The sequence below is a fragment of the Eschscholzia californica genome, unplaced genomic scaffold (assembly GCF_041429995.1).
Source record: "Eschscholzia californica isolate CP2 unplaced genomic scaffold, dmEscCali1.0.p SCAF_1, whole genome shotgun sequence".
NCBI classification, from domain to species: domain Eukaryota; kingdom Viridiplantae; phylum Streptophyta; class Magnoliopsida; order Ranunculales; family Papaveraceae; genus Eschscholzia; species Eschscholzia californica.
Genome location: NW_028238198.1, coordinates 81,453,026 through 81,475,452, shown reverse-complemented (window position 1 = coordinate 81,475,452; position 22,427 = coordinate 81,453,026). Strand labels below are relative to the sequence as shown.

The following is a 22,427-nucleotide window of genomic DNA, read 5'->3' as shown; positions in this document are numbered from 1 at the left end:
AAGTAATTATCACTTAGTAAGTGGTAGCACTTGTAAGTGCTAAAAAATCAAACACCCTCTAAGTCAATGATTTTTGTTATACTGATGACCCCACCTTTGACTGAGAGTACTGAGACCAAGTCAAGGGTTTGCCTATTATAGCGGAAGGCAGTGAAAAAGAGGGGGTTTAGGGTTTAGAAAAGTTCCAGACTTTTCTTTCCAACCCAATTCTGCAACTTCTCAGTTGCACTGGTAAGTTCTCTACTCCAACTCTGTCCATTGCTATAGTTATCTTTAGGTTTACTTGATTTCTCGCTAATACCTCAATCACCATTTTTCTCGATTATAAACTCTCTATATCTCATAAAATGGGATTGAGATTGTATTTTAAATCTTAGATTGTTCATTAATTATAGTAAAAATGAGGGCGATTGTGCAATGTTTTGTTATAGTTTTCTTATTATAAAAGTGTAAAATTATATTTGGTTGATTACTGATTAGGTTTTCGATTTGATTTGTTAAGCTGTTGAAATCAGTTCTCTTGAAGTATTCGTCTCGAATTACATTGTTGAAATTTCACAATGTCAGGTGGACCTGGACTTGAATCCCTTGTTGATCGTAAGTATAGTCCTCTATGAGTTAATAGTATCAAATCAACTATACTTATTAGCATAACTTTGTGATTATGTTTTTTAATTTTCAGAACAAATCTCTATTATAACTAACGATGGGCGCAATATAGTGGTGAGTTTAATCATTTTCTTATATCATATGATGTTAATGGTATGATTTGAAAAACCTAAAGAGAAGGAAGAAATTCTTGATCATTGTTGTTGACTGATCTTGTAGGGTGTACTCAAAGGTTTCGACCAGGCAACAAATATCATTCTTGATGAATCTCATGAAAGAGTTTACTCGACAAAGGTCAGTTTACTTATCTTTGCATGGAATTAGTTTGTGTTATGACTTACGACTTGTTATCTATGTTGTCGAAGGTGTTCTTAGGCGAGCAAGGGTTCGATTCGCGTTAGGTCGATCTCCCCTTGTTTCCCTAGGTCTTGCCTATGTGAGTAGCGCGAGTCGGAAGCCTTCTCGTATTGATTACTCACGTCACTGTTAATACAACATAGCTTTGTTATTGTGTGAGTGGTTTCAAATTTATTACTCAATTCCAACGAGTTATGTATGATTTTCAAGAGGAAACATAAACATAAAAAACATGTTTGTATTAGTAGAAACTAAGTGTGCAACTAAAGAATTTGTCAATGTTACTTTACGGGTTGGTTAGAAACTAAGCAAGATTTATTCGTATTGGCTTTGGTTCGTCTAGAAAATGTAGTTCGAGGAACTATACGTGGAGCAAATAGGCATAAATTAATACGTCTTCTCATAATTTGGTAACTTCAACTCCGTTAACAACCACCTATGAGTCATTTTTGTTTGGTTGCTAACCTTTCTCCCTGATCTAATGTTGGTTTTCGGTAGTCATTAGTTTTCGACTTTGTTGTTAAAATATAAGTTTGTTCAGTTTCACGATGTTGTTAGTTGTACTAAGAGATTCACATACTTGTCCCTTATGCGTAGTTTACCATACGGCTTCCCAAATTACTAGCCTAAGTTTCCATCTATGATCACGATCTATAGTACGAATTGCTTGATTAGTGACTATAAATGGTTTGACTGAAGTAAGGAAGGACAAATATGCACAATTATCAAGTGACAGTGTTTGTAGATGTACTAACAAGCACAAGGTCGATTTACGGTACACACCATGAGGAATTGAAGCACTCAATGCCTAAGTAGTTGATAATTTGATATCATGAATATTGCTGATATATCGAATATGTTCTACAACTGCTACTACCCGATACAATATACAATTATAATACTAAAACAAGAGTGATTTCGATCTGGCCAATAAGATTGACCATATTGGTCACTTTACTATATGTTGCGATATATCAAGTTTATCTATTATATCGGCTATATCAGCGATAATATAAGTTAGACTAAAGAAATTTCTTATGTGGGTGGTTTGTCTACTCTGATTTATATCGGATATTATTCCTGGTACATTGATCATATTGCTTACTGCCCCTTGGCCGATTAATTCGATGCTCTATGTTGCAGACTAGAATAATTATGCATGCCATCGGATGATCTGATTATTCTACTCAACTAACATTATTTGTGGCATAATCGTTAATATTTCAGGGTTTTCTTGTCATCTGGGAATCATTATGTTCTTGAGTTTGAAACTTCATGACTTTTTTTTTTCTGATATAATGTTCGCTTGAGTTGCAGGAAGGAGTACAACAACTTGTATTAGGCTTATACATTATAAGGGGTGATAACATGTATGTTTTCTTTTTCTTCTATTAAAACAAATCAAAGATCATTTCTCGACATTTTACCACTACATGGTATCAAACTCATTTTTATTTTCTTTGGTTCTTGCAGAAGTATCGTCGGGGAACTAGATGAAGAGCTTGATTCGAATCTGGATATGTCGAAACTTAGAGCCCATCCTCTTAAACCCATAATTCATTGATTAATGACAAGGTATGCTTGTCTTTTCACAAGACATGAAAGTAGTGTAAGAAATGTTGCAGATTCAAATACTGAAAAACTTGTTATGTACATTTCTTTAGTATTTGAATCTTTCTGTTTTCAACATTAGCTTTTAATTTTGTACATTTTTGTAGCCTTTGAATTCAAAATGTGAGGTTGAATGTTGAAATTCTCATTATTTTGCTTGTTTGTTTAATGGTATGAATCCTGATCTTAGATGCTTATTTTTACACTTTAGTTACACTTGGTAAGTTTTCTATTGTCTGGTCTGTGTGGGATGGGTTCGAGAATGTTATGTGGGCTTAGCGGCACCTGGTGGGACTTTGGAAGTTTTATGAGCTGATAGGCCCAGTTTAGTCAGTGATTACTGATCATGGAATCAAATCGAGCAGGGCGAGGCTAGGTCGGGCACATCCCATCCCTGCGCACATTACACATCCGGGTCAGTTTTGGTGCCACTGGCCACCGTTAAAACCCAAAAGAGCTGCCCTAACCTGTTCATTATCATTTTTCTTGAAACAACTTATATACATAAACATTCTATTTTGTATCAAAATTAGAGTATGCATAATTTATTTTTACCTTACTAGATGAAAACAAACTACACTCATCTATATAAGAGCATCTCCAATGCAAAACTCAATCTTAGAAATTTGGAGTGCCACATAGGACTGTTTTTCTTAAAAAATCATTTTCAATGCAAAACTCAACTAAGAACTCAAAGATGATGTGTCAAAGGTGGAATAGAGATATCTCAAGAGGACACTCCAGAAATTGAGATGTCCTCTTGAGATATCTCTAATTGTCCAACTCATCAAAATTGAAATTTCAACCAATAGAAATCAAGTCTTCGTACATTTCCAAAATAACTAATTATTTTTTTACAAAAATAACCGTGTTACATAAGTAAAATAAAAAAGTTTAGAGTTTTGCATTGGAGACATACAAGAATTGAGGATCTTTATTTTCGCCACCTAGGAGTGAGAATCTCAATTGGAACTCGACAAATAGGACGAATGGAGATTTTTTTGAGTTTTGCATTGGAGATGCTCGAACAAAATGAAGAAGAGACGAAATGAAGAAAATAGAGGAGAGAAAAATATATGAATATTTGAGACTCAATTCTCTCCCTACTAATATCAAGATATTTAAGAGGGAAAGAGTGAGTGTTTATCTTAAGAAGTTGCTTAACCGTAGAAGCGGGGAGTTATATCTTGAGAAATGGTTAAACTAGCAGAAGGAAATTTAGTGGTGAAAATTTAACTATAGATATTTGACGAATGAAATTTATGATTGCAAGTTATGACATGGTAAAAAAAACAATACGAAAGCCTAAAGTAGGCCTTAAGTACAAACATGTAAAATCTGCCATCCTCTGTCTAACATATATCCCAGTGGAATTCCAACCTAGGTATGTAGATATGCGAGACTAGACACTATTGAGATTCTATTTCGTAGATGTCACTATTGAGTTTCTCAATTCAAAAGACATCTCTAGTACAACACTTTAAAAAAAAAATTTGGGGAGAAACTTACAAACTACTTAGGTGTAGGTATTATTTCTTAGATGGGGTAGTTTTGTATCCAATAATATTAAGTAGACAATTGAGATCTTTAAAAAAAAAAAAACTCATTGATTGAGGTTTACATCTCAAAATCAGATGTTTTTATGTGATCTTAAAATCCAAGTTAAGAGCATCTCCCATTCAACAGTCAACAAAAAACTTAATCAATCCAATTTTTTAGTATGAATTGAAATTTTCTTTTTTAAGTGACACTATTGAGATCCTCAATTCAAAATACTTCTCCAATGCGACACTAAAAAAACTCAACATTTTACTTTAGATTTGCTCTTGTTTATTATTTTAGTATATAAAATGATGATGTGGGTCAATTGAGATACTCAAAACAAAACTTAGCAATTGAGTTGTCTATTGAGTGTCTCAACATTTATTGTTGTCACATCATATTGAGACTCAAGTTGAGTATTTCAATAGTTTGTTTGTGGGCAAACTATTGAACGCTACCCACATTGGATCTCAATTGGGACTTGACACCCTTGGACAATTTAAGTTTGTTCTCAAGTTTGAATTGGATCTACCGACATTGAAGTGGGCAGGCCCGGGTCCCATAAGAGTACCCATGAGCTCGAACGGTTTGGCGTAACTGGGTGAATGCGTGGGGGTTGGGGTTTCTCGATGGGGTCGTTTTTCCAAGCCCTAGGTGGTCCATATTGTCTGCTTTTAGTATTGTGTCCACGTGGCCTTGATTAATATGCAGAGAACGCGTGGTTTACCCGTACATCGGTTGACTTCAATTCGAAGACTGTCATCCCCTACCTAATATCCTCATCACTGATACCTCCTAGACCTAGAGAGAGAAATTCGAAACTTGAAAAGAGAGAGAGAGGGAATAGGACAGTCTTTGGTCCTTGCTTAGAGCGTTGAAGCCTCCGATTATCTAGGGTTTGATCGGTTTGAACCTACCGAATCCAGAAGAAATAATTTAACAAGTATAGATTTTGGAAGAATTTGAATTTGGGAATTAGGGTTAAGAAGATCAACACAATGAGTGACAATTTGATGGATAAAGTTAGTGCGTTTGGTGAACGACTTAAGATCGGAGGTGTGGAAGTTGGAAGAAAGATGACAGAAGGAATGAATTCAATGAGTTTTAAAATGAAAGAGTTATTCCAAGGAGGAACAAACGAAGCAGATAAATTTGTTGAAGAAGCAACTTCTGAGAGTTTAGACGAACCAGATTGGGCTACTAATCTTGAGATCTGTGATATGATTAATATGGAGAAGATCAATAGTATTGATTTTATCCGTGGAATTAAGAAAAGGATTATGATTAAGAGTCCTAGGGTTCAATACTTGTCTTTGGTTTTGCTTGAAACTTGTGTGAAGAATTGTGAAAAAGCATTTTCAGAAGTTGCTTCAGAAAGGGTTTTGGATGAGATGGTTAAGCTTATTGATGATCCTCAAACTGTTGTTAATAATCGTAATAAGGCTTTGATTTTGATTGAAGCATGGGGTGAATCAGCAAATGAACTTAGGTATTTGCCTGTTTATGAAGAAACTTATAAGGTAAAATATACATATATGATCTTTTCAAGTGATTATTTCATTCTATTGCATACTAATTGTTTGGGAGTTTGGGTATTGTTAAATGTTGTTAATTTGTTTACTTATTAGGAAATGACTCTATGGTATTGATTTTTCGGAATGATGACGAATAGACTGAGAACTGTTCAAAAATAGATTGTAAAACCTAACCCGAAATCACAAACACCACAATAGCCTGCAAATGGCAATCAAAATCATGAAATGTGAATTTAGTTACCTGAGTCCAATACCCTTCTATAGTTTAATTACTTCATACCGCGATACACAAAAAGTTTGGTTCTTTAAAGGCAATATCCTCCAGATTATGATTCAGAACTGTGCACTTGATTAGCCAAAATTCACAATATGTACTGGTTCTTGAGTAGTTTGAGCCCACTAACAGTCCGAACTTGGTTTTTTCCCGCAAAAGGTGGTAGTTCAATACTCCATGACGTAAATCAAGCAACAAATAGTGGTGCAATGTGCATCATATGTTAGGACTTGTTGCAGATTCTTTTTTAGAGTTTTGAGTTGCAGAGTAATTCTCGGATGAGAAAATTTTCTTTTTCTTTTGTATTTCCGTTTCTGTTTTCGCTTATCCCCTTTTGGTTTTTATTTTTTTGTTGTTCTTTCTTGTAGCACTTATGCTACTTTATTTTGGATTTATCACCAAGTTAGGAATGAAGGGGTATCTCTACAGCCTAGACAGGAATCACAAGACGAAAAATAGTAGTACTGAACCGACTTCTACTTGACCAATTATCTTTAAAAGTTGAATTCAGCATATCATTATTAAGAAATCCCAAAGTTGCAAGTGGGAACTGCCATTGGGGGTAGCGCCTTTAGGATTCATGTACTTTGAACCCTTGTTTTGTAGCATGTTGTGAAATCTTATTTTACTTCGTAGATTTTTATTGTAGGGAAAAGAATGTTCTATAGTTCCTGGTTATCTGTTGTAACTTTATCTCTTTCTTTTGCCTTTGCCTCATCTTAGAGTCTGAAATCCCGAGGAATTCGGTTCCCTGGACGTGACAATGAGAGTTTGGCTCCAATATTTACCCCAGCTCGTACATTTACAGAGTCAGAAGTAAATGAGACTAGAGCCCAAGAGGTTCACCAGCACCATGTGCCAGAATTATCAGCAGAGCAGACAAAAGAAGAATTTGACGTGGCCAGGAACAGTATTGAGCTTCTCTCAACGGTTTTATCGTCTTCTCCACAACAAGATGTTGTAAAGGTAATTTTATTTGTTAAATAAGTCAGATTTCTCTATGTTTATGTTTGCGATGGGATTATAGGAGTAAGTTCACCACATTAGAAACAAAAATAGGGGAGAGAAAGGGAGCAAGTCCGGGTTTTTTCAGTTGTCAAAAGATAAGGTGATTTCTTCCTTTTTCTATTGTTTTGGATTTAGTGATTTGAGTCTTACTCTACAAGTGGAGTGTTGCTCTAAAATTAATTTCCATTTAGAAAGAGTAATTGTAAATAAATGTGCTCTAGTCGATAATTTACTCGCTCACCTGTCTAGGCAATCATCTGATCTTACTTCACTGAAAAAAGTGGACCATAATGTAAATTGTTTCCTGTTGTCTTCTTTACTGGTATTCTAATCTTCAGACTGGTTTAGTCTCCACTAAATTCAGATATCTCAATCCTGGGATCAAATATCCAAACAAAGTTTCTTCTTTTAGTGGTTGATTCAATTGATTGTCGCATTTTCAGTGCTGTCGTGTTATGCATCTTTCTGCATATTGAATTTAGTCATGATCTGCATTTATTGCTAAAGACTACAAAGCCGGACAAATGATTTGTTGCAGCTATCTGTTGCTTTAACATTTTGGCTTCTAACAATGTTCGTAGCTTAGTTGTAATGTTACTCTTCGATTTCTGATGAGTATATAGTAGTTGGGATTTGTATTGAGCTGGTTGTTTTCCCAGCACAATATGGATTGGCCACCTTCTCTCTTGTGTACATGCAGATTGTATACATACATTCTGCAAGCTCTCTCATTGCTTGGTCTTCTGATCATATTTCAACGGCATTGTCTAAGCAGGATGATGATTTGACGACAACTCTATATCAACAATGCCGTCAATCTCAGCTAACAGTCCAAAGAATCATTGAGACAGCAGGTGATAATGAAGCCCTTCTCTTTGAAGCCTTAAACGTCAACGATGAAATCCAAAAGGTGTTATCTAAGTATGAAGAATTGAAGAAACCTTCAGCAGTACATACTGAACCAGAACCTGCAATGATACCCGTAGCTGTTGAACCCGACGAATCCCCTCGTGTTAGTAAAAAAGAATCCTTGATTAGGAAATCAGCTGGTTCTCGAACCCCAAGAGCAGGAGGTGAGAATGATGACATGATGGATGATCTGGACGAAATGATCTTCGGCCGGAAATCAGGAGCAACATCTGAAGGTGGGCAGGATGGTAAGAAGCCGTCTCAACCAAAAGATGATCTGATCAGCTTTTGATATGTTTGATTCAAGGATAGTGATATCGATATTAAAGGTTATGAAAACTTGCAAACATTGATGCGTTCTCTTGTTCTTTCTTCACAGAAATACTTCAATTGACATTTATGCAACATAGTCATGATTATCTCCTCCATTTGCTTACTTTTTCCAGTGTTATTCTTGGTTTTGGTTTATCCCATTCTTGCTGTCATTTTATATTCCCTGTGTTTGTTTCTAATTAGGGTTATGAAAACATATATACGTATTTGTTTCTAATAAGGGTTGTGGGTTTGGGACATTTTGAAGATAGGGGCCATTTTGTATACTGGCTTCCAGTCACCTCATTTCATAAGTTGACTTTTAGTGAACAAAATGGCCTCTAAAAAAAAGATGATTTTTCCACAACCTTTGAATATTGTAACTTTTGAATTTTTATCCCTTCCTACTTTTTCCCATCCAATAGAACTTCGATTCACTTGCCTAAATTATATTCCATTCTTTATACGCATTTGAAGTGACGACTAATGTTTCTTTGTGGAATTAATGTTTAATCGTGACCTTTAGTCAAACACATGTTAGGAGCCAAGACCTTTAGCCAAACAAGAGTGCAGTAGACTCCATTGAAAGAGTGTACTAGACTCCGTTTGTGATTTGCCCCTAGGGGGAAGGATACATTTCATCCATCTCACCCCACACGGACCAATATGCTATCCAACGGCTTCGTTAACTGACTGATTTCTTGCCTCAGCCAGTTAGCTAGACATGAACAAATGATGTATTTAAGTGACGAGAATCTTCATTCTGCCTATGCTTGGGAATTTCTCAGACAAACCCGTTTGTGGAAGAGAGATGTGGCATGCGGACGTTGTAGGAACATTTGGCTCCCCCAGATGCATAATCTATCCCGTGCTAGGTTTTACGTGGCAGGACTACTTTGTGAAACATGCTTATGGGAGAGATTGGGGCATTTCTAGACAAATTTCCTACAGATGAATGACATATTTTAGAGTCATTTTTTGCCTCGAACTATTCACCTTAAGTCAACTTTAGTCAATGCAAAATTTTGTTAGACGAGCCAAAAGTATTTCTCATAGGATAGTAAAATATTTTCAAAAGGAAAATGATTCTAAACTCTCAGGCCATGTTTGGCGCGCGGGAATGGAATGTGATTCTCATGTGATTTCTGAGAATCACATTCCCGTAACGTGATTCCTGGGGATCATATTACTTTAGTCTGATGTTTAGTTTGATCAGGAATGAGAATATGATTCCTGACATATTCCTAATTAGGTGTTTGGTTTGTATAGGAATATGAATGTAAATATTTGTAAAAATTCACTTTTACCCTTACTTAAACTACATAAAATACACATCAACTTTTTTTTTTTAGCATAAAATATATACATCAACTTTGTAATATATTAAAATCAGTTTTATTTTTTCAAATTTGTAGATATGAAATAATAACACGATATATCAAAGGGTTAGAATTCAAAGATAATAAATAAATATCTTAATAAAAATTTATCTAAAATAAAATTTTGTTCGTAAACCTAAATAGAAATTTATCTAAAATAAATTTTGTTCATAAACATAAAGAGTACTTATTAATACCAAATCCTACAAAAAAAATAAAATTGGTAATTCAATATTTCGTTAAGGATATATTTGTCAATAAATATTAATATATGTGATTCCGGGGGAATGAGAATCACAAACCCACCTCTCCCTGAGTTTGCTATTACCCCTTTTTGAGGGAATCACATTCCCGGGCTCACACTATTGCCGCAAGCCAAACAATGATCTGGAATATGATTCCCGGGAATCACAATCCATTCCCACGCCATTCCCGCGCCCCAAATGGCCTCATATAAATAAGGAAAGAGAGACCCAAATCAACGATTGCGATTTATTTAGGATCTCTCCATCACTAGTGTTTCCAAATAGTTCGATGTACTTTCATTCATTATTACGTCATCCCTTTAAGACAAGAAACTAGTGAGTCATACTTAAAAAAAAATCCAACGGTTGTCCTAACTCCTAAGCGATAAGTATGATAAAAAGGCAAGGCAAACCGGGGCGATTAACCCGAATATAGAAACCGAATTCTCGACCGTCAGATTTCATTAACAGTATTCTAGATGACGACAATTAGTCCATATCATTTCTTTTCTTCCAAGAAACGACGCATACGGTGGACTAAACACGCCGACTATACGACCGTTATCTCTCTTTCTCGGTCTCTCTCTATTAACGCCGTTATCTCTTTCTTGAGTAATCAATCTTTCCCCTCTTGTTTTCGATTGAGACGAAGAAGGTTTTCTAATCGAAGAGAGATAGAGAGAAAGAAAACCCGATTCCTCCTCATGAAAATCTGAATCGTTTTTCATGATTTTCTCTCACTAAATCACAGGTAAAATATTTCTCTTTCGTAAACTCTCTTTTTTTATTTCTCCTTGAGCTTCAGTTTTTTCGTTAACTTTTCTAGGGTTTTCCTTCATTTTTTATCTGTAAATAATTTGGGGGTTTTGTTTATCGGTTTCTTATTCATCTTGATCTAGTTATTTGATTTTTTAAAAGTGAAGTGCTGGTGGTGATTTCTGTGTAATGATGTTTATTTGGATCAGTGTTTGATTGGGGGTTTGTTTTTGAGAAATTTGTCAACTTTTTGTTTTAATTGGTTCGAAAATATTATGGATTGTTGAGTTCGATCAGTTATTAACTTAGGGTTTGTTTATCAAACGATTCAGCTTACTGGATCTGAAAAAAAGGGTTTTTGTTTGTGGGGGAAGGGTTTAATCTTGTATTTGGTTTACTTGAGCTCTTAATTGAGTATCATAAGAGTAAAATTCATCATTTGCTTGGTCTGGAATAAATTGGTGTTAAAAGTTTGTGTCAAAATTTGACTTCGTTTTATATCTTCTACTTTTGTTTGTTATGGGTTTTTAAACATTTTTATGGAGGTTTTATGGATGTATTGTACTTGTGGACTGAAAAAGGGAGAATTTTATTAGGGTGATTTTTGTCGAGGTCAAGGAAGGAGACAGACTTGTATAGAAATGAACACTAACTGCGGAGTAATGGTACGTTCTTCTGCTTGCAATTTCGGCAACACGAATGTTCTTGTAAAACCGGGAAGGATCCGACTACATATTCTGTTTGCCATGTTTGCTGAAAATATACTTGGTTCTGTTTTGGTTGAGAGTCGGGTGTTACTAATGTTGTTTCTATCTGATATAAAAATATAAGACTGTTCATTTGTGTATTTGCTTGGCTTTTATTTGGTTTCCAAAGGGATGAATAAGTTAGTTTGGCGGAATTTATGGAATTTGTAGGTTGAAAAGAAAATTATAAGTTTCTATTTAAGTTAGCTAAAAGGTAGCTTACTAGATTAAAAATTGAAATATTTAGACGCTTTACTCTTTAGTTACTTGGCCACTTTTTGAATCCGGTAGGAATGACCAAGCAATACCATTTTTGGTCTTCACTCTATTGTTTTAGATTTTACTGCAAGTTCTTCATGAAACTATTGGAATGTAGTTTAAGTTATTCCGATGAGTTGGCAACGTGAGCAACTCAATCCAGCTCTTTCCTATAATGAATGAAGTACAACTTTGGGACACCTGTAAGTGAAACACATCACCGGGAGATGTAGTCCAAGCATTCCCCCATTGTGTCCAATTTTAAAGTATTTTATCTTGCGCTTTATTTGTCAATAGATATCAATAAAGATTTGGTGCAAATGGATTGGAAGATTTTTTGAACAAATAAAATTATTGTATTCGCTGTTTTTATGGTACATAAATTGGTGATGATTAGGTTATACGATGTATGGTTTGTATCTCATGCGTATTTGTCAATAGATATCAATAAAGTTTTGGTGCAAATGGATTGGAAGATTTTGTTGAACAAATAAAATTATTGTGTTCGCTGTTTTTATGGTACATAAATTTGTGATGATTAGGTTATACGATGTATGGTTTGTATCTCATGCGTGTTGTTACTCCCACAGAAACACACATTCTGATAAGCTCGAAAGAGCTTTGACTACTTGGAAACTGCTTTTCTATTTCCCTTTGTAATTTGTTGTCTTAGCCTTCCATTTATTTAATAGGATGTGGTGGATCAGTGATATTCCTTTTTCATGCTTCTTCCGTTTGAAGTAACCTGTAGTTCTTTATTGCCTTAGTTGCCTATAAATGTACGGGTGAATTTTAATGGCTTCTAATCTGAGATCACTTTCTTCGAAGTCAAATTATCCGTTTGAAGTAACCTCGGTTAGAGATATAACATTTGATACTAGCACACTTTAGTGGCGTAGTTTGAGGTTTTGGACGCCGGCTGTCACTTCATTTGGTAAAATTTGAGATTTTGCATGTACTTGTTTTTACTTGCACAAGATAGGGTTAAGTCCATAAAATACCACTTGACGTTAGAATCACTTTTATATAATTTACTTGTTTGTTCAGAAGTAAGTTGTTTTTGCAAGTTATATATAGGAACCCATAACAAAGATCAGAAAATATATATAAATGGCTGAGTATCCTTGTTGAGATTCCCTGGATTGTCATATTGGACACATCGTAGCTGTGTCAGATACAAGTATTAAAGAATAATTCTAGTAACTTCTGGGGAGAAGAGGCATTGATATATTATAGGGATAAGGTGACTTGATTCTCTTTATTTGTTACTTATTTGGTGTTCTCAGTCTTCAAGAAAGGGACACAAGATTTGGTTTTGACATAGCTTATTATTATTGTTTCATGGATTGTTTTGTGTGAATTTTTTGTTTTGTTTTCCTTTTTGGTCTTTAATGTTTATCGACTTCATCAATACAAATAAAACATGTATAGGATCTTGACCATTAATATTTTCAGGGAGAGGAACACATTATCTTCATTGGTATGGGTTTTCTTAAGGTTTAATATAGGGGTTGTACAGTAGGGTATTTTTTCGACTTTTTGAAGTTAGGAAACTTGTTGGACTTTTTGGAGTTAGATCTGTGGATAGGAATTGATCTAGTACAGAAAAATGGAAGTGAAGATCGCAAAGGTATTGGCTAATGGCAAAAGAAGTTCGGTTAATCTGAAAAGAAAACGGGCAGCTCATTGTGCTGCTCATTTCACTGGAGCTGCTCGAAAGGGGGCACGACAATCCATAGACTTGCCATCCAGGAAACTCTGCAAGCGGGTAAGGTCTGGTGGATGCAAGAACAGTTGCGCGTCCCATTTCAAAAAATCTTTGCTAAAGAACTACTCAAATTTTATGAAGAGTGGGTTACCTGAACGGTTGATGTTTTATCATAATGGAGAATGGGCTGATTTTCCAGAAGGTTTTGTTGGGTTGCTCAAAGAAGATTTCCGTGTAAAGAAGGCGGCTATTGAGGTGGAGTTTGAGGGTCACCGCGCAGTTCTAGACTTCCTACACATGGTTCAAGTTGATCTTAAGACTGGTTCACAACATCCAATTGCATGGATTGATGAGGGAGGTAGTTGTTTCTTCCCAGAACTATATTCAGGTGATGACGAATCACACGAGTGCTTTCTGGCTGAAGATGAAAACGATGGCCAACGTCTTTCCTTTGAGCCGAATGGGACTCGTGAAATAAAGTTGCATTTGGAGATTGAGCTGACTGCAGCTGATCATCTGAGGTCGATAGAATGCATTGAAGAGTCAAATACTCACGTTAAGAGGCGTAAAGTTGATGAAAGACCTGATAGCAACCATTTAGAGATGAACAAGAATGACATTAGTGGCGAACAATTAGATATGGAAATTAAGGAGGTTACTGGGGAAAATAAGCTGTTGGATTGCATCTCTAATTCACATAACCCTATTTTAGAGTCTTTGCATCGGAAATTGTCATCTGAAAATGTGCAGCACATGTTCATTATGGGTATGGGGTCACCGTTTTGTGCGAAAAACATACTTGAGATTCAGTGCAGTTCAAGTATGTCAGCAAAAGCTCGATTGGAGCTCTTCCAGAAGCAGGTAGAGATCACGAAAAAATATCGTGGCAATGCTAATGTACGGTATGCTTGGCTTGCTTCTTCAAAGGAAGCAGTCTCTAGGATATTGATTCATGGGATTGGGATTGATGGACTTCCGAAAGCTGGGACCAGATATGGCAGCGGTGTTCATCTTACTGCAGCTGACTGCTCTAATATCAGGTTCACATCTTCTGATAGCATCTCTAAATTTCTAGTATTATTAGATGGAATCTCTTATTCTTTTTGTCTTGTCGTTGTCATCAATATAAGTTATTTCTCATCCGCTTGCTTCTAGTGGTGGTAAGCATTTGTCAGCTACCTTGTAGAGATGGCATGTGGTTCAGATGATCTCGATTGGAGGTTGTTAAAAGCTAGAGATTGGTGCGACATGAGAGATCAGTTCTCTTTACATCCTTTTTTGAACGTTATATTTATCTTCTGAAGCAGATCCTAATATGCTGGTGGTTGATCTGAAATTTTGTATGACATCACTAAGTGTTCGACGGGCTAATTTTGTATATTTTTAGTACTGTAACTGTATTATGTTTTTCTTCATAAGTTTTCTGCTCCTGTTCTTTTTAATTCTTGTTATTGTTCTCTTTGTCGGTGATTCACATTTGGAGGAGGCATTAACCTTTTATTTTTTCGCATACAGTGCACGTAATTGTGATGTTGACGAAAATGATGTACGGTATATGTTGTTATGCCGTGTTATAATGGGGAATATGGAACTTGTTCACCCGGGGTCTGAACAATTTCACCCCAGCAGCGAGAACTTTGATAGCGGTGTAGATGATTTTCAAAATCCGAAGCATTATATAATATGGAATGTGAACGTGAACACTCACATCTTTCCAGAATTCGCTGTCAGTTTCAGGGCGCCACCCACTGAAAAAGGTGATAATGTTTGCACTTATGCTGTTTGTTCTGTTGACGTAATGTAAAGTTCATGATAGCATGAGGTTGATGTTTTCTCTTCATATTATGTATGGTCTACGAACTTCCACGTCTGGATCTACTAGTAACTCATGTTTTGGGTTTTATCATGATTTAAATTTCGCGAGTTGGAAGTAACAAGATACGAATAGCCATTTAACTGCCTGAAGACATCTTGCAGCGAGACAGTTGCCAGTTTTTAGTGCTTTTCGTTTCTTTGTTATTTCTGGTATAGAAGATTCATCTTCTTTATTAATCCTATGGATAGTTGTGTTTCTAAGCCGATGTTTGTTAATGGGCTACAGGAATTCCGGATTTGAACCAGAGCATAGTTGACGTGTCGGGAATGACAAACTCGGTTTCTCACCAAGGGCAAATGCAGCAATCTTCCCCTGTTGACTTAGTAAGGCTCTATTATAGAAAGCTTACAACTCCATGATTTTGGATGTTTATCGCAGAACCCTGAAATCCTTGACTTCGATTCTCTCGTTTTCTTGTTTCTGTTATCAGTATTTCTTGATAATTTGATGTATCCAAATTGTTGAGTCGTGCAGAAAGGAATTCAATTAAATAGGAGGGTTTCCTTCCTCACTATGTGGGCCAGTGAATTTTGGTCCTATTGCCAGGCTGCGAGTGGCATCACTTGAAGCTGGAGTGGTCAGAGGGGATCTCCGTTTGAAATATTTGTTCTGCAACTATCTTTTCCGTTTGTTATTAATAAAAAAATGGCTTCTTTTTGTCTAGGTGGAAGGAACTGGAAGTAAAGGATTAGATCCAACTGTTGGATCGTCAGCCCCAAAGGCCCCAAAATCACCTTGGATGCCTTTTCCCATGTTGTTTGCTGCTATCAAAGATAAAGTGCCACCCAGGACCATGGATTCAGTAAATTTACATTATGTCTCATTTAGGGTATGTAGTCATTCTTTCTCCCGGGCGACAAAAATTGCCTGTCACTTATTCAATTGTAAATATATTAAAAAAATTGTTGTTTCTTTGATCAGCGGAAAATGATAAACCGAGATGAGCTCGTGAGAAGGTTGCGATGTGTAGTTGGTGATAACCTGCTAAGGTCTACGATCATCAGCCTTCAGAGAAGCAAGGTAATGTTTAATGTGATTTTGATATAGTTAATGCATATTTTGATGTTGTAGCTGAATATTGTAATCGAGTTGTGTGACAGCTCTTGTTTATATCTTTCTTTCTTGACCCATAATTTTATATGGTTTACTTGCTGAATTTTATTTTACTTTTTCTCTTCCTAATAAATTGCTTGAAAGGATCTTACCCTTAGGATATAGCCTTTAGTTATTGTAAAGTGCTTCCACACCCGCTTCCATTGATTATGTAAAGATGTACAACCGTTGTTTAGAACTTACTAAATCGTTTCTCTGAAAGCAATTGCTCTGATTTGTGTCCGCATTTGCAGTTACCTGCTACTACAGGGAATGTGGCAGTAGTGCCTAAACAGGAGCGAGAAACTTGATTTGGTAGAGGTTGGGAGATCCCCACTGTTCTATTGTAGCGAAGACATGCTTTTTTTGCGGAAGAAACATCTTTCTAGCTTCGGTGTAAGGTGGGGGAAATACTTGCGTTCCATTGGTTTTTTGGGTATGTCTATCTCCTCCTCTATCGTAATGTGTCGACATGAAAATGTGAATAACACCTTCAAAGTACTATTGACATTTTTTTTTTAGTAATTAGGGTTTTTGGAACAATGGGATGTTTTTCTTACTTGTGGTTGATGACAATCTATAATATGTTTGTTTGAATTTGATGACAATCTATTATTCCACCTTAAAATTTCCTCAAAGGTACTTTATCCCCAAACTACATCCCTTCCTTAGAAATTCTAGGATTTAATCACGTCTTACTCTTTACTTGTTGCATGTGTGGGTTCTGTTTAAGAAAAAAAATCATTGTGCTAAAAGAAGTTGATATGAAAGCTGGTTTTTTGGGATTATTTTATTTTTTTTTATTTTTTTGAAAGAGATTTTTTTGGGATTATTATTTTGGTACTTGAGGATCAAATTGGAAACTATAAGTGCAGTCTTACAGCATATTAATTGCAACGAAAAGAAAAACATATATTACAGGAGTAATAGAAGATGGATTATCTTGTTAAAATGAAGAAGAAAATAAAAAACTGAAGTAGGTATCATTATGTTTACCTACTCGTTACCCGACCTTACGAGCTTAATCCACACATAATCTATGGTACAAAATTATGAGAACAAACTTTTTTGCTTTGAGTCACTAAAAGCTACAAAGATGCATCAAGAGGGTGATCTGGACAAACAACAATCTGATACCGTGAAATGACGTCGGTACACAAATTTTACTCTCCCCCCTGAAATCGACCCAAGTTCTTATCTCTCCACTATTTTATTTACAAGTAATTTCGTTGCGAATTTGATTGGACTAAACTTTTGTGGAAATTTTTCAAATATTTGGTAAGCAAAGTTGTCACAAAATTTGACCAATTTCTTTGGGATTCTTTCAGAACACGAGCAAGACAACAAACAGTTTGGATTTCTAAAATTCTGAGACCCTAAAGTGTCGTTTGGCAACACTAAAATAAGTTACTTTTTTGCTTATTTAAATAGAAAAGTGAAAAAGTTAGTTGGTAACGTAAAAATTTCCCGACTTCAATTAAGTTAAAATTTGACTTTCTTTTGTAGTTCAGATTTTTAGTTTTTGACTTCAAAGTAAAGTAACTTTTGTTCAGCACATCCATAAATTTTACTTCACCAAAACTTTTTCTTTGTTTATCCCCGCTCCACCACCACAACTATACATCCACCACACCATTGTACCACCACCACCATACACCTCCACCACCACCTCAAATGCCACCACCACCGCATTTTAACCACCTCCACCGCATCTCAACCACCACTATAGCTCAACCACCACCACCACCATACATCGACCATCACCTCCACCACATCACCCCCACCACCGCACCTCCACCATCACCAAACCATACCTAAACCACCACCGACCTCCACCTCCACCACCATACCTCCATCACCACCATTATCCCATACTTTCGTCGTACATCCTCTACCAACACTATACATCCTCTACCAACACTATACATCCACACCACCATCATACCTCCACTAACACCATCCTCATACATCCACCACCATCCACATACTTTCACCACCACAACCACCGCAGCCACCGAACTATACCACACCTCAATCAAACAATATCATAACCACCATTACGCTTTCATCACCATACCTCCAAGGATCCACCACCATCACCACCACCACCACAACCACAACTACCACCTATGTTGGCGCCACCTCTTTCAAAAGAGTAATCATGAAATTTTCAAATAAATTCAATTAAAATCAAACATCTTTATGAGAAAAAGAAAGATAGAAAAGTAATTACATCGCCAAACTAACTTTTAACTTTTTTACTTATAAGTAACATTTTTGCCAAATTTTGACTTTTTTGAAGCAAAAAAACTTCTACTACAAGCAAAAGTACTTATACTTTCGGTTGCCAAACGGCACCTAAACACCAAACTCGAGAAAATGAAAAGTCATGTTGACGAAGAAAAAGCCTGCATATTGAAGTGTCTAGTTTGACTTTACACATTTGTATCCTTACAATTTATTTTAATTGAGAAATCGACTATGATTTTGTCTATAAAAGATTATTGTATGTCTATGTATTAGCCACTATCAAGGTTCACGAATCAAGCAAGCATTATGAAAATCCCATTTACACACATGGAGTCCTTGACGTTCATACATAGACCCTTAAAACCCTCTTAGAGACCTAAACATCTATTTTTGATATAGTTATGTCTAAGTTTTTAATGATTTTGGATTTCCACATTCATAAAATCGAACTTGAGACCGGATTGATGAATTCTATAATTTCTCGCCTAAATTGAGAAGTATATTTTTTTTCGGAATCAAACTTCATTTAAAGGCCAAAAGGCTAATGAGAATTACATCATGAAGTTGAAAAACAAAGACACAATCAATACAGACAAACAAGTCAAGTTATGCCCACGTGGAGTGCCTCTAGAAATGACTGGTCCAACTACTGGGCTGCTTTTCTGATGCAGTCACCACGCTCATCTATGGGTGGTTTTCTAACCGGTACTTCTTCCACCTTCTTCTCTTATCGCCGTCAACCGTCGCCGTCAACCTCCGCCGTCAACCGTCGCCATCAACCATCAACCGTCGGCGTGTAGAACGAGTCCCCGCCTCCCTGAATGGAAAAGTACGAACTCCTCTTTGTATTGCAGTTGTTCCTTGCCAATTATGAGTTCTTTTCTAGCATTGTCGGTGGTTTCTTCCGTTAATTGCAGCAACTTGCTACAAAATGTTATGAAGAGAACCAAAAACCACAACGTGTGTAGTTTACGGATTGAAATTTCTTGGGATGAATTTTGGGCTATGACTGGTTCCGGTGCATCGGTGGAGAGAGTTTTAAGTTGAAGAAACTCCCAATAGTTTTCCATGATCAAACACTCGATCATGAATATGAAAAAAAAACAACAAAAGGATCTTAAAGATCAACAAAACAAGCCGTAAAAGACCAACAAAGAAACAACCTTTATTAAGAAACGAAAAAGGACGCCGGAGAAGCCAAATTCCTCCTTTAGTTCTCTATTGAGAAATGTTAATTAGGAAACTTTCCAAAGTTTTGTCTGGGTCTCCGTCGTGTTCCTATTAAGGGATAGAATCAAGTTAAAATATCATGAGCATGGAAAAAGTTATACCTATTACACAGGTATTCAGTGTGACCTAGTTTCTGGGATAGATGAACAAAGCTAATTAGAACTTGTTATTGTTCTGGAGTTCTATTTCAGAGACTTTTTATACACGTTTCTAGGATATGCAACCGAAGTGAATAAGAACTCGTTAGTGTTGTGAATCTCCATTATGAAAAATCATGTCAACTGGTGGAGGTTCTTTCATTTAGGATGGGTTATTTTTTGGGAATATATTTGGTAATTTAAGAACATCTCCAATGCAAAACTCAATCTTAGAAAATCGGAGTGCCACATAGGATTTTCTGAGTTTTTCTTAAAAAATCATCTCCAATGCAAAACTCAACTAAGATCTCAAAAATGATGTGTCGAGAGTGGAATAGAGATATCTCAAGAGGACACTCTATTTTCAAAGTGTCCTCTTGAGATATCTCTAATTGTCTAACTCATCAATATTTAAATTTCAACCAATAGAAATCAAGTCTTCGTATATTTCCAAAATAACTAATTACTTTTTTACAAAAATAACCATGACACGTAAGTAAAATAAAAGAGTTTAGAGTGTTGCATTGGAGACATACAAGAATTGAGGATCTGTATTTTCGACACCTATGAGTGAGAATCTCAATTGGAACTCGACAAATAGACGAATAGAGATTTTTTTTGAGTTTTGCATTGGAGATGCTCTAAGTGGTGTTCATTTCTTTAAGTCCTGACAGTTGAATGCTATCTATTCGCTTACGTCTCAATATGCCTTCTACAAATTTATTCTTATCTATAAAAATATTTACGATAATATGTAAAACCAAAGAAAATTATTCCTTTTCCTTTTAATAGAAAGGAAACAAAATTAAAAGTTAAAAATCATTCTTAAATAGAAAAAGTGTCAAAATCTACTAAATGATGACTTTCTTTTGTTCAAGATTTGTTTGGTTATGCTCTAAGATTGCCTCTTCCCAATGTCTTTTGAAAAGATTCACAATGTCTTTACTTTTGGTTATTGTTTTCTCACTTGTGTCTTTGTTTATAGGGTTCAACAATAGAATTGAAACAACAAAAAAAACAATAGAATTGAAAACCTAGAAGTATATAAGCCTCATGAAGGAAAAAAAGTGATTTCCCACTTTAAGTTATTATTAGTGGGTTTTGGTTGGAAAAATTCCTATTAGTGGGGTGGTCAAGTTTCCTAAGAATATTTACTTGGAAAAGTAGATGTGCCATTTTATGTCTTATATGCATGTCTAGGGCATATTGGTAGTGTTTTACAACATATCAGGGTGATTACTCGAATCTGTTATATCATAAGACAATTAATTTTTACTAAATCATAATCATTTTGAGATTTGCAAAACTACAGTGTCACAACAAATACATACTTGTATTTACAGAGTACTAACGTATTTTAATAGAATTATTCTACTGTTGTACAATATGTTGTTCAGACGAAATAGTATGTTCTTGAAACGCATATATGAGGGTCAACTTGGATAGCACATTGTGACCGTTCGATGTGGATGTTCATCCCATAATTCGTATAGTTTTGAAGAAAAAAAATAGAGGGTAATAAATCCACAGACTCAAACAACAATTTCATTTATTGGAGCTACCTGCCTGGATGACCTATTTCAGAAACCCCTTAGTGTACCTAGACAAACAAGAATAAACTTTCGAAGTGGCAGACAAATCTCCTCTCCTATTTCAAAAACCCCTTAGTGTACCTAGACAAATCCACTATCTTTTTTTCCAAAAACACCCACCCCAAATTCAAACGCCTGATCACCAAATCTCTCAAAGTGCACCAAGCCTCATCCCTCGACAAATATCTGGGTACCAAATTATTCATTGGGGCAAAGAAAAAACAAGCCTTTGAGCCTCTGATTAATCAAATCCAGAATAAACTTTCGAAGTGGCAGACAAATCTCCTCTCCCAAGCAGGCCGCACTGTAGTCATCTCGACTATTACCGCGGCGGTTCCCCGATATCAGATGCAATGCTTCGCCATACCCAAAGGCATTAGCAATCGCATAGAGACCATTCAACGGTCATTCTGGTGGGGAAAAACAAAATCCATTCATCCCATTAACTGGGCGGCCATCTGCAAACCGCGGAAATCCGGAGGTCTAGGTCTGCGGAACCCTCGTATCGATAACGAAGCTTTTCTTTGCAAACTGGGGTGGCGTCTTCTCAAATATCCTTCTGCGCCCTGGGCTCAGCTGCTTAAAGCCAAATATTTCCCTAATACGGCCAAACCCTCTCATCCGCGACAAAACCATTCTTGGGTTTGGAAATCGATGGCGGAACCTATCGGAAAACTGACACATCTTATTTTTTGGGATGTCAACAAAGGCACAGAAATAAATATATGGGAGGACTTCTGGATCCCAAATCATAAACCGCCCATACCCAACCACAACAATTGTCTATTCAACAAGGTTAACCAACTGATCTCGAACCATACATGGAAGGCGGAACTGTTACCATTATACTTTAATGACGAGATTTGCAGGGCTATCCTCAGTATAAATCTCCATCCGTTGGCAGAAGATGAAATGGTGTGGACTCTGACAGATTCAGGCACGTTCACCGTTAAATCGATGTACAGGTATCTGAGCTTGGGTACTCGGGACCCAGTAACAGT

The 22,427-nt window shown here is 36.2% G+C and overlaps 3 protein-coding genes across 5 annotated transcripts; all 3 read left to right on the top strand.

Annotated features, from left to right (window-relative positions):
* The first annotated feature begins 98 nt into the window (after nucleotides 1-98).
* Nucleotides 99-2,774, top strand: LOC147569861 (sm-like protein LSM8). 2 transcript variants are annotated; one of them, XM_086656375.1, is made up of 6 exons: nucleotides 99-231; nucleotides 503-597; nucleotides 683-723; nucleotides 829-903; nucleotides 2,284-2,336; nucleotides 2,440-2,774. In XM_086656375.1, exons 2-6 carry the CDS (start codon nucleotides 561-563, stop codon nucleotides 2,528-2,530), a joined length of 297 nt encoding a protein of 98 aa, XP_086512501.1. In that variant the 5' UTR covers nucleotides 99-231; nucleotides 503-560; the 3' UTR covers nucleotides 2,531-2,774. The 2 variants fall into 2 exon arrangements, with proteins under 2 accessions (XP_086512501.1, XP_086512502.1); XM_086656376.1 differs by having other exon boundaries at nucleotides 123-231; nucleotides 481-597.
* Nucleotides 2,775-4,809: 2,035 nt separating this feature from the next.
* Nucleotides 4,810-8,281, top strand: LOC147569860 (TOM1-like protein 1). Its single transcript, XM_086656374.1, has 3 exons — nucleotides 4,810-5,639; nucleotides 6,652-6,894; nucleotides 7,712-8,281. The coding sequence occupies exons 1-3, from the start codon at nucleotides 5,118-5,120 to the stop codon at nucleotides 8,135-8,137; spliced, it is 1,191 nt and encodes a 396-aa protein (XP_086512500.1). The 5' UTR covers nucleotides 4,810-5,117; the 3' UTR covers nucleotides 8,138-8,281.
* Nucleotides 8,282-10,269: 1,988 nt separating this feature from the next.
* Nucleotides 10,270-16,825, top strand: LOC147569859 (inactive poly [ADP-ribose] polymerase RCD1-like). 2 transcript variants are annotated; one of them, XM_086656372.1, is made up of 8 exons: nucleotides 10,270-10,532; nucleotides 11,134-11,202; nucleotides 12,997-14,289; nucleotides 14,765-15,006; nucleotides 15,351-15,448; nucleotides 15,790-15,954; nucleotides 16,047-16,145; nucleotides 16,472-16,825. In XM_086656372.1, the coding sequence occupies exons 3-8, from the start codon at nucleotides 13,151-13,153 to the stop codon at nucleotides 16,526-16,528; spliced, it is 1,800 nt and encodes a 599-aa protein (XP_086512498.1). In that variant the 5' UTR covers nucleotides 10,270-10,532; nucleotides 11,134-11,202; nucleotides 12,997-13,150; the 3' UTR covers nucleotides 16,529-16,825. The 2 variants fall into 2 exon arrangements, with proteins under 2 accessions (XP_086512498.1, XP_086512499.1); XM_086656373.1 differs by lacking the exon at nucleotides 11,134-11,202 and having other exon boundaries at nucleotides 10,297-10,532.
* Nucleotides 16,826-22,427: the final 5,602 nt, after the last annotated feature.

What these genes read in the sequence shown, in the direction of transcription:
- LOC147569861 (XM_086656375.1), top strand. Translation starts at nt 561, where the DNA reads ATGTCAGGTGGACCTGGACTTGAATCCCTTGTTGATC. An exon ending in ACGATGGGCGCAATATAGTG is followed by an intron (nt 724 to 828) that starts GTGAGTTTAATC and finishes CTGATCTTGTAG; the next exon opens with GGTGTACTCAAAGGTTTCGA. An exon ending in ATTATAAGGGGTGATAACAT is followed by an intron (nt 2,337 to 2,439) that starts GTATGTTTTCTT and finishes TGGTTCTTGCAG; the next exon opens with AAGTATCGTCGGGGAACTAG.
- LOC147569859 (XM_086656372.1), top strand. Translation starts at nt 13,151, where the DNA reads ATGGAAGTGAAGATCGCAAAGGTATTGGCTAATGGCAAAAGAAGTTCG. An exon ending in GCTGACTGCTCTAATATCAG is followed by an intron (nt 14,290 to 14,764) that starts GTTCACATCTTC and finishes TTTCGCATACAG; the next exon opens with TGCACGTAATTGTGATGTTG. An exon ending in TACATTATGTCTCATTTAGG is followed by an intron (nt 15,955 to 16,046) that starts GTATGTAGTCAT and finishes TTCTTTGATCAG; the next exon opens with CGGAAAATGATAAACCGAGA.
- LOC147569860 (XM_086656374.1), top strand. Translation starts at nt 5,118, where the DNA reads ATGAGTGACAATTTGATGGATAAAGTTAGTGCGTTTGGTGAACGACTT. An exon ending in TTTATGAAGAAACTTATAAG is followed by an intron (nt 5,640 to 6,651) that starts GTAAAATATACA and finishes GCCTCATCTTAG; the next exon opens with AGTCTGAAATCCCGAGGAAT. An exon ending in CACAACAAGATGTTGTAAAG is followed by an intron (nt 6,895 to 7,711) that starts GTAATTTTATTT and finishes TTGTCTAAGCAG; the next exon opens with GATGATGATTTGACGACAAC.